Source organism: Physella acuta, unplaced genomic scaffold (assembly GCF_028476545.2).
Source record: "Physella acuta isolate Inbredline_101_S28 unplaced genomic scaffold, ASM2847654v3 ptg000022l, whole genome shotgun sequence".
NCBI lineage: Eukaryota > Metazoa > Mollusca > Gastropoda > Physidae > Physella > Physella acuta.
The window spans coordinates 62,501-74,552 of NW_026731542.1; the positions used below are offsets into that span (position 1 = coordinate 62,501).

The 12,052-nt window shown below is 38.1% G+C and overlaps 1 protein-coding gene across 1 annotated transcript in view; it reads right to left on the reverse strand.

The window, feature by feature from the left end:
• Positions 1-12,052, reverse strand: part of LOC131940532 (uncharacterized) — a 31,543-nt gene that overhangs the window by 4,663 nt on the left and 14,828 nt on the right. Inside the window, exon 8 of the mRNA XM_059299197.1 lies at positions 1,168-1,290. Within this exon, the coding sequence (XP_059155180.1) occupies positions 1,168-1,290 (123 nt within the window). The remainder of the gene's footprint in view (positions 1-1,167; positions 1,291-12,052) is intronic.

Sequence of the window (12,052 nt, forward strand, 5' to 3'; positions counted from 1 at the left end):
AGCTCATGGTTGATAAATTCGAATAAAGTCTCGAGTTCAAACCCACTGGCAGATAATTCTCGATCCCCTTCAACACTTATAATTAAGAACGAAGAAGAAGAAGAAAGACTATCTGTTTGCTTTTGTTTTTCGGTGTTATGAAAACAGATGTTGAAATTAGACTTTTTGAGAAAAAGTGGAAAGGCTCTCTCTGTGCGCAGACGCCGGGGAAAACGTGTTTTTAATATTCAACTCACTCTCAATAATTTAAGTTATTTTTTTTTATTACTACCACATTGATTATTATATGTTAAGGTTCATAAGTAAAATAGAAAAATGTTAAGATTATTTACATTATTTTCTAATTAGACTATGATCTCTTAAAATCACTATTTTTTGTTTTTGTTTTTCGGTGTTAACAGATGGTGAAAATTTAGAATTATAGTATAGAGAATGCTGGAAAGGCTCTCTCTGGGCGCGGGCGCCTAGGAAAAGCGTGTTGTTCGGTGGTGATTCTATTGTTGTGGTTGTGTTGTGGTTGTGTTGTGGGTGTGTTGTGGTTGTGTTGTGGTTGTGTTGTGGTTGTGTTGTGGTTGTGTTGTGGGTGTGTTGTGGTTGTGTTGTGGTTGTGTTGTGGTTGTGTTGTGGTTGTGTTTTGTTTGTGTTTGTGTTGTGTTTTTGTTTGTTTTGTTCTGCAAAGTTGGTACATTTAAAATTTTTTTACTGTGGCGGAGCACGGGATGCAGCTAGTGAATATATACAATTTTCTCGACCAAAAGTAATACAAATTACTTTAATACACGTAAATACCATTGAACAGTCGGATTTTTAACGGAATCATTTGTCTCTTAATCAGTTTGTGCATTTAATATGCTTTTTGTGTTGACTAATTTGGTTTTTCTAATAGGTATTGGTAGCCTTTGTTATTTTAAATGTGTCGGATTCTTGGCTGTTTAATTATTTCTTTGCTTTGTCACTAATATCGTTCAATGTGTAGTAAAGCACATTGCGTTTTGACTAATAACTATTTTATAAAATATTTTTCTCAAACAAGTGTAACATTGAAACATATAGGCCTATAATTCACGTGTAACGGATACGGACGGCTAGTACAATATATTTGCCATAGCCGAGGCAACGTCAAGTATATGCTACTAGTATTTACTTAATTAATAAGCAAACTCTTACATGGGCTATTACTCTATTGTAGAACTTCTCAAATTTGTTGATAGTCAAGATGCCTTCTTTTCCCATCAACAACACGAGGAGATGCCTCACATCTTCAGCCGACACAGGAGTTTTACTCAATCTCTGAAATATATAAAATATTGTATATTAAGCAGACGTATACAAAGTTTTGCATTTAGCTGCGCTTGATTTAGATCACTAGCTTCCTGTGTAAAAGCGAGGCTTGAATATCTACTGCTAATCAGTGTGACTTCTGCTGTTGCCTTTCAGACACACAAGTTCAGAAATGCGCGGCTTCGCCATGAATTAAGCGAGCGTTATAGATTATTGTATTTTCCATCTCCGTGCTCAACTTGCCATCTCAAATCATGCAGTAAGTTCCGTTATTACATGTGAATCCATAATATTGTTGGGTAGCGGTGGATCAATCGTACCGGCGTGCTATTCGTACCCAGAAGCGCCCAAGAGAGACAAGGAGGCGGAGTCTTCCCGAAGAACTGAAGCAAACAGGGATGTCTTGGGAAGCGGCAAAATTAATAGCCAGGGATCGGAAGAAATGGAAGGAAATGGTGGAGGCCCTATGTTCCGTAAGGAGCAATGAGGACTAAGTCAAGTCAATATAAGAAATTAGTTTACTAGAAATTTGTATAGTGTACCGAATAGATTATTTTTTATTGCTGGTTTCATAACAAGTCCTAATGCTGCAATTTTTATATAGTTAAGGCCACTATACCTACTAAAAGAGGTAAAAATGGTAGAACATGCCAAATGTTTTGTTACTTTGTTCATTCTAACTGATAATTTAAAACTATAATATGCTAGTTTCGAAATTGTTCTAAATTCAGGAACAAAAGTGGACCAAATAAGTTTGATTGTTCTACAAACTACCCTTTAAAGCAGTGGTTCTTATTCTTTTTGGAGGTACCGGACCCCAATAGTTTCATATGACCATTCACCGCAGTGGCGTAGCTTGGATTTTCGGGCCCCAATGCAAAAATTATTTTTGGGCCCCTACGTCAATCTGTAAATGTGTATTTTATACGTCCTAATTGTGTATTTATACGGCATTATTATGTAGTACCCCGTAACGTAAAATACCTTTGATTTTATATCACTTTTATGTAACTGTAAGCCTGTAACATTTAAGTAACCTAACACAGGGCAGGGGCCTCACAATTTAGGCGTGACACCATAACCAAAACTTGTAAAATTTACTGTCAGAACTATTTTCTATTCAGTTAAAATAATAAAATATTAAGGAGAAGGGGGTAACACTCCACCGGAAATCCAAATTTGTTAGACGGGGTGGGGGTGACACTCATTAAACGCACCGGGTGGTAGCGAAATTTTTGACGTCACTAACCAAATACACATTTTTTTTTTTAAAGTTGCTTATGATTTATTTAGATTTTTCTTTCTATTAGGAAGAAATGCATTGTATGTTCCTTGAAGTCCATTTTAGCTGCCTTTGTATGTTCGATACTTAGGATGGCCAAGTTATTGACCTAAAGGGCATATCTAGAACTTGCTTCATAACATTATAATAATGGAGGGGCGCCTATTTGGCCTAATCGTATAATGCTGGAGGACATCCATTATTTTCTTTAGCAATTGATTATAGTAGCCCTCCGTATCCCTAGGGCATGGCACTCATTAAAACAAGCATGGCACTCATTAAAACAAGCGCCGTAGTGCTCACGGGCGGAGCCCGTGGCACTGGTTGATGCACCTGTGCAGTTTGACCGTTGAATTAAATTAAGCAGTACCCCTGACCCCTTGTGCAGGACACTCAATTAACTGACCCCGGGTGCTAAGAAAGCCGCTGAGAAACTCTGGGTGGCAAACCGAACCGCCTTACTGTCAAAGAGCCGCTCTCCAAACGAAATAAAAAAAAGATATAATGGAAGATAACTTTACAGGAGTCAGAGTTTCTTTCTGGCTTCTCTTCGAGAGAGGAGGCACTGCTTCTTATTTGTGGGGTTGTGGTAGGAAATTTCAAAGTCAGTAGAGGTTTGTCTGAATTATTATAAAAAAAATTCCCAATGTTTCTTGGCGATTGGATAATTTTTGTATTGATGCATAAAGAACAAGGAGACAGACAAACAAAAATCTTTAGGTAGCTGCATATTGATTAGAGATAAATTAGATCAAGAAACAAATTGTGATTAAGGTTAAAACTAGCAGAAATACATTCACACATTTTCGACGTAGCTTGTTGTGAAAAAACTGTCCACGGCAGTTAACAAAAAAAATAAAAAATGGCTCGATTGTAATCATGGATGGAAGGAATTTCGGTGAGGACAGAGAGTTGAGGGGGGGGGGGTGGCGGTGGGGTAGAGAGTTTTTAGAGATGCGAGTACAGTTGCGGGTGCCGGATGCCAATCTCACAAAGAGTTAATGTTCAAGTTTATTGATAGGCTAATTCTCTCAACGGCTTGCCCGACAGTGCAACAAACAATTCCTATACTTAAAGAGTTATTAATACCGATGCGCCCTGTACACCCCCCCCCCCCCTAGTAAGAAAGTCTAGGGGCCTTTTTTGGAAATTTTGATTACTTTTACAGTAGAAAAGAAACTGGATTTCCGTTTTCTTTTTAAAACCATTTTATAATACAAATATTAAAATTCAAATGTAAAAGTTTTAAAACATTTAAAAAAAAAAAGGTCCCTATTTGCCTTGGGCCCCTATGCCTTGTTTACGCTAGCTTTACGGTAGCTACGCCACTGATTCAGCGAACCCCTCCCCTCCCCCTTAATAGTTTTATCGTCCGCACTATCATTAAACCGGTTAATACTGCTTCTTTGTTCTGCAAGAAAGAAGCGCGCATCTGTGAATAGCAAGACGTTGCAAAATGCAGCAAATATTGTGTCCGTTGGATCCCATTTTGTTTCCTCTAGCTTGTTTCCCTGTACAATCAACCAGTCAATGAAATGCCCATTTCGTATACCAATGTGTATAATAAACGTTTCTGATAATTTGCTATTGTATATCACTTATTCTAACAAACTTATAATCCAACAATGTAACAAATCGTAACAGAGACTGTTCCAAAGATAGAACTAAAAGGCTGGCCTGAACAAAATTAGCGCCTGCTACAAACTACCCTCGAAACTCATATAACCAGGGGGACCAAATTGCACCCTGCCGGGGCTTCGGCGAACGCGCCTGATTCAATTTAATGAACGACTATAATTGTTTCCCATCGTGTCTTCGTTATAAACAAGGTAATTAAAAAGTCTAGTGACAATTTTAGCGCAATTTCCTTATGTTATCTAAAAATAGCTCTGTCGTAGCGTAAATCAAGAGCAGGGTTAGTAAAACCATTGGTTAAAATACATGTTTTATTTACAACGAGCCGACCCGCTGCGTATCATACGCCGCTATTTAGTTGTTTTTTTTCTACTTTTCAGTAATTTATAATTTGTGAATTCGACAGTATCAATGCTGCCACTGAAAATATTTGCTTAAAAACACTTAACCCCCCTCCCCCCCCCCCCCCCCCCACGTGAAAGCAGCCCCCTCTTAGTTACCTCCTCTAAGTTTAAAATCGTTTCAAACTCAATTATCTGCCCCTAATAGCCGTCACCAAACCCGTCTCTATGATTGTAAAATGTAAACAGAGTGAACACCGCTCACCAGATCATGTGGGGGTGGGGTGGGGGTGGTAGTGATAGTGATAGAGAGGAAGAGAGGGGACTGCAAAGGCGCGCTTGCAGCTTGTTTTCTAACTGATCCCAGAAGAGAATTATATATATATAGATAGAGTTACATGACTAAAAACCATTGCGCGCCTAGCTACTGAACGTGATGACGCAGCCATTGAACGTGATGGCGCAGCTATTGAACGTGTGGTTGGATAAAAATGCCTACTAATTCGGTCCGAATTTTAATTAATTCAATAAAAAATTTTGTGACCGAACGAAAGGATATTTTTGAAAACTTTCTTCGGCAATAGTGTTCTAAATTATGGCAGGAATCGATTGGTACATGTTTCAAGTCGCTAAGTGGTCTGGTTGCCGAGATATGGGCCAAAAACTGCATTTTTTCGAGGTTTTTTGGCTTTTCCGGGAAATCCATGAAAGAAACCCGGAATTTTTGTGGCCTATGTTCATCCTCGTAACTTGCTTAACATAATTGCTTTTGGAACTGGTCCTCGATATTGCTTCGTTGAGGAGGAGATACGACTTAAAGCTGCGGACACACATTCATCCATACATTCATTCATCCATCCGTTCCCAGAAATGACGAGTAAATAAACAAAATTCTCCAGAATGGAAATTGCGCTAAAAACGAATGTAGGCGTCGAAGTGCTCACAGTGAAGCCATGGACGCTTCGCATCACGCAATAGCCGGGGCGCCAGTAGCTGCGCCTGATAAGTTTTTAACGCCGAATATAGTACTACTTCTTACCCGCTATGCAGGACTCCCAATTAGCGGATACCAAGTGCCTAGATAGCCGCCCTGGAACACTGGGCGCAAAACCTTCCCGGGCGCCGCCCATAAAAAAAAAATTTTTCCCCCGCAGAAACCTTCTTGGGAGCAGTGGCGTAGCGAGGTCGGGTGTCACCCGGTGCGGCACTTAATGGTGTCACCCCCAGAGGCGTAGCGAACCTTCCCGGAGACAAACTTTCAAGTTTTCGATTTGCATCCCCCCCCTCAAACTTTCGATTTGCACCCCTCTCAAGTTTTCGATTTGCACCCCCCCCCCCCCTCAAACTTTCGATTTGCACCCCCGTCAAGTTTTTCTCTATATATTTTGCTATTTTTTGCCTTGGCAGCACCCCCCTAAATGGTGTCACCCGGTGTGGTCCGCATCCCCCCCCCCCCCCCCCCCCCCCCCGCTACGCCCCTGCTTGGGAGTATTCCCATCAACTCTTAAAGTTTCATGGCACTCGGATGAAGCGCATCCGACCTTTATTTTTTATATACCGTATATAGAGAAAACAGCACCCTCCCGACCGAGGCGCCGCCCTTGCGAAATTAAAACAGAAACCTCCTCCGGAGTATTCTCAACAACTTCCCAAAGTTTTATAGCGATATGATGAAATGTGTAGTATTGCACAAAAGACAGAGAGACACGCAGACAGTGTTATAATTTTATATATATATATATATATATATATATATATATATATATATATATATATATATATATATATATATATATATATATATATATATATATATATATATATATATATATATATACATTATTAATTTTTTTTGAAGCAATCTATATGACAGTATGGATGCTGTTGCAAAAGCAGGGCTAATTCCACACGCGAGGCAAAAAACACGATTCAGCACTTGTCCCCGGGATAACCACCGAACGTAAGAATGGTACAGAAGTAGCCTGAATAAAGATTCCATTTTATTACACAGCTCAATGCAATTGCGGTGCTTCAGATCTCTATCTCGTACATAGTTTAGACATTCCACTACAATATGTAAAACCTGCCAGTTTTGGAGGCAAGCTTTTTTGTTGCCTACCCATGCGTAGAAGAACATGCTTCGTAAAAAATGATGTGTCATGAATCTGCTTGCACTAGCTCACCAAAACCTGGTTTTCTTCTCAGCGTGACTGGAACTCCGTTCAAACCAACTGCAGAAATCATACCACACGAAATATTCTTGACTTTGAAGACGTTTTCTCACAAAGCACACGAATACAGCAAACAGGCGTAGATTGAAAATATCTGTGGTCTCTTGAAAATGAAAGCTGAAATTTGCCTGGTTTGAAATTAGATCTACATTGTCTACAATTACTTGAGCCAAGATTACTTTCCTCGTGTCGTCTCTTCTGTCGTTGAATAGAGGAATTTCGGATAACCTTAATTTAAGCAGCTTTTTCCCCGGTGACATTTGCGCCTCAACACAGCTGGTTTATGATTGTTTAACCAATGGTCTATGGTTTGAAATACTTTTTAACTCTAATTAATCATTCATTGCACTTGCAAAAAGCATATTTGTTTTATATATTTTGCATTTTTATGTCTTGTTGTTACCCCCCCTCCCCCCTAAATGGTGTCACCTGGTGCGGTCCGCACCCCCCGTCCCCGCCTCGTGACGCCGCTGAAAAAAAGTATGTTGGTCACAGCACTTGTATACACGATCAACGCGCTTGTGTAGGTGGCGTTGAGACGATTCGTGACATATATGTGTCGTTACGTCAAGTACAGCAATACAGTAATTTCACGATATGGATACGCGTTATCTCGCACAAGTCCACTTTAATACCATATCGTGCAGTGCTAATGTCGTCTTCACTCATAAAATCCAACCGCAAATAGTCATTTGTGTGCATTGACCTCCGCCGAACCACTGAGACTGCCTCATGGGCTTCGATACAAATTAAGAACCGCTGCGCTATAAATACTATCAGTATTTATTATTTTGGTACTCTTCCTTCAGAAATAAAAATAGGACTGAAGATTTTTTAAAAATTAGATATTCTTAGAATTTAAACTTTGCTAAAATATAAATAGATCTAAGAGTTTTCATATTATTTTAAAATTTTAAAAGCCTAATAATAATACTGCCTTTTTTTCTCTTCACTGATTTTTATATGTGGTTGTTTTAGTTTTATTAATATTTTATGAATAGATCTTTCAAAAGATACGGTCAAATTGATTAATTAAACTGGGTTAATGTTACTATTCCTTAACGTTTTCTTCAAGTTTTAAGGTTAGCATCGTTTTAGTATTATACCAGTATTATGGTTAAGATTTAATTACTGTTAGAAAGATACTTAGTTTAGATTGGAATTGAATAATTGTTATTAAATTTTCAATTAACAGAGTTTAGTGTTGAACAGGTACAGGTATTTGAATAGGGATAGCAATGGGGAAAATAAAATGGGACAGGAAAAGAGACAGGGAAAATGATAAGGAAATTGAATAGATTTAAGATAGGGATAGGGTATCATGATCGTGATCTTATTAGGGATATGGATGAGTATATAGTGAAATATATCGGCATAGGGTTATGTTTATGGTTATGGTTATAGTTTTATCAATATTAGGGCTATACGCATTTTCGCAGGTTAAAGAGAGACATAGGGATAGGTATCATGGTTGGGATCGGGAACGAGATTGGGATCGGGACATGATTAGGGATATGTATAGAGATAGGTATAGTGATAATGATCTGTATAGGTTTATGTTTTTGTTTATGATTGTGGTTATTGCTATGCTTAGTGTTTATGTTGGTATTATTACTAATGTTGTTTTTGCTGTTTTCGTTATTGTTGTTGCTGTTACTGTCATTGCTATCTGTATTGATATTGTTATTGGTATTGAAAAATCTAAAATAGTTTTTAAAAGATTTTCAAATATATTTCAAAGAAAATTTAAATACAATGTTTAATAAAGCGGGAATGATCTCCCCTAAACTTTATTCGAATATTTTTATATAACATTACGGGGACGGCAACTCTTGATGTAGACATGAATTTTAATCCTTCTTTAATTACTTAAACTTTTTATAATAGAATAGAATCTCGTAGAGAAAAAGAATTGTGCACCAACTGAACGGCAAACAATATGTGTATAATCGTGCGAAGTACCAGTACATTATAAATTCATATGCGTTTTTTGTGTGTGTTGAGAAATCAGAAATAGAGCAGAGCAGGGATTGTCAAAGTGCGGCCCGCGGGCCACATGCGGCCCGCCACAGAGTTGTTTTTTTGTGTGGCCCGCCAGCCATTCAGAAAACCCTGCCTTGAACTGAGATTTCCTTCATGTCCGCGACCAAATTAAGTCAAGCCATGTATCCTCCGAAAAAGCAAAACATTGGTGATGAGTCCCGTGTGTTTAATGAAGAATGGGTACACAAATATTTCTTTGGTAATCCTGGCAAGATAACAGTGTGTTAACTGTGTCATGAAACGATTGTCATATTTAAGGAGGACAATCTGAAACGACACCACGCAACAACCACTGACTTCTTTGACTGTGCTGTATATTGTGTTGAGAAAAGTTGCTTGTCATGGAATAGAATGGCAAGCATTACAACATATGGGGCCAGATGTTTTACTGGAATACATAGGGGTATAGTTAAGCTTTAAAAAAACAAAGTTACAAGCACAAGACGCAGACAGTGATGTATTGTCAGTTCATTGCATTTTGCATTAGGAAAGCCTTTGTAAAGCTGCACTTGACTTAAAGCAAGGGATAGAACCTGTTGTAAGCGTGGTTAACATAATCAGAGCAAAGGCACTCAACCATCGACAATTCATATCAATGCTTGAGGATATGGAGTAGATTATCAAGATGTAATTTAACACAACAGGGGGAAGGTGGCCGAACTTGGGCAAAGTGATAAAAAGAGTCAACTTTGACAGACAGCAGGTCAACTTTGACAGACAGCATGTCAACTTTGACAGACATCATGTCAACTTTGACAGACATCAGGTCAACTTTGACAGACATCATGTCAACTTTGACAGACAGCCGGTCAACTTTGACAGACATCAGGTCAACTTTGACAGACAGCAGGTCAACTTTGACAGACAGCAGGTCAACTTTGACAGACATCATGTCAACTTTGACAGACAGCAGGTCAACTTTGACAGACATCATGTCAACTTTGACAGACAGCAGGTCAACTTTGACAGACATCATGTCAACTTTGACAGACATCATGTCAACTTTGACATACAGCAGGTCAACTTTGACATGCAGCAGGTCAACTTTGACATGCAGCACGTCTTTTTAAACGGTGTAGCCCTCCGCAAAAATTTCGCTATGTCGTATGGCTCTCTGAAACAGTTCTCGTGTTATAGGATTTAAAAAATAATCAAAAGTAGATTAAGTTCCACTTCCGGATATCAGAAATCGCTGAAAAGTTGATACAGAAATACAAACATGATATAATACTTACAAAAGAAATTTCACCAACCTAGTTGTAACGGTACTCAAGTTAACGTGTTTACAGACATACAGCCATACACACAAATACAGATACATACAGTGGCGTAGGTAGGGGTGGGGCTGTTGGGGGGTTTACAACCCCCTCCCCCCCATGGAACCCTCTGTAAAACATGTAACTGGCATTATACCACGGTTACTTATTTCAATCCATTTTTGAATCAGTATGTATGTATAATTGTATATTATGTTTAGAACGTTCATCTAAAGACTGACGCTGTTTACTCTGAGTTGGTTTCTCCCCCCCCCCCCTCCACCTCACCACCTAAAACGGGACAGGCCTTAATTGTGTAGAGCGACATTAATGTCATACCTAGGTATTCGCTGGGGAGGATAATTGACCAAAGGTGACCGGACAGTGGTGAATGAAGTTGACCCCCCCCCCCCCCAACCCACCCCGAACTGATCTGTACATTTAGGAAATCGCGTAATGAGGTACCAAAATACCATGCCGCCAGAATCATAGCTTTTGAAACAGGCAAAACTGTAAATATTGTTTTTGCAAATACCAGTAAAGACTAAAGAGGTGTGTGATCAGTACAGTGATCCAACCCATACAGTATCATTATGTTAAATACATCTTTAAAGAACACAAAAACAGTAGCAAATTGAAAAATGAATGATCTGAACTGCAAGACCAATATTAAAGTTGAATGTAGGCTATTATTCAGAATGTTCAGGCTATTAGATGTATTGTTAACATTTTTTGAAAAGCATTATTTTTATACCAACTCTGTTTCAAAAACATTCATTATGCTGTAATATTTTAGCATTTATGATTACAATATATTTCATTATGATTGTCGACAACATATTTTTGTAAAAACGAATAGCGTTCAGCTACTGTTTTTACATACTTAAGTAATTATTGATCTGTTTTGACATTCACAATTAAATTTGTAGAAATATACACATTTATATTACGAGAGTGATTATTTCCCCTAGTTCGCTTGTCTTAATATTTTTTGAATTATGTCATATTGTTTTTAGCGAATTAACAATTGCGATTATTAATTCGTTATTTCTGGATGGATGGATGGATGGATGGATGTGTGTCCGCAGCTTTAAGTCATATCTCCTCCTCAACGACGCAATATCGAGGACTAGTTCCAAAAGCAAAATATGTTAAGCAAGTTCCGAGGATGATTGTGGGCCAAAAAAATTCCCGGGTTTCTCGAAAAAATGCAGTTTTTGGCCCATATCTCGGCAACCAGACCACTTAGCGACTTGAAACATTTACCAATCGATTCCTGCCATAATTTAGAACAATATTGCCGAAGAAAGTTTTCAAAAATATCCTTTCGTTCGGTCACAATTTTTTTTAAAAAAGTTATGGATAACATAAGGAAATTGCGCTTAAATTGTCACTAGACTTTTTATTAACTTGTTTTTTAAAGGATTACAAAACAGATTGTGCTGCGTTCATTGTTTTTAGTTCTATTGTATGTTTATTTTTTTGTGTGTTTGTTTACTTTTAGAGTGATAAATTGTTTTGTTTTGTCGGCCTACATTGTGTGTTTTTTCTTATTTCTTCAGAGTACTACAGAGTACTACAGAGTATATATATATATATATATATATATATATATATATATATATATATATATATATATATATATATATATATATGTATATATATGTATGTATATATATATATATATATATATATATATATATATATATATATATAAAATGATGGAAAAAAATTGACCACCTTCCCCCCCCCCCCCATGAGACCATCCTGGCTACGCCACCGCATACATACACACAGACACAGACATACGAACAGAATTGCAAAACTATGTTTTTCCGAATCAGGGAGGTGTACAACAGAGGCGTAGCGAGGGGGGGGGGGGGCGGGGGGGGGGGGGGGTGCGGACCGCACCGGGTGACACCACTTAGGGGGGTGACACCAAGGCAAAAAATAGCAAAATATATAGATATATATATAGAAAAT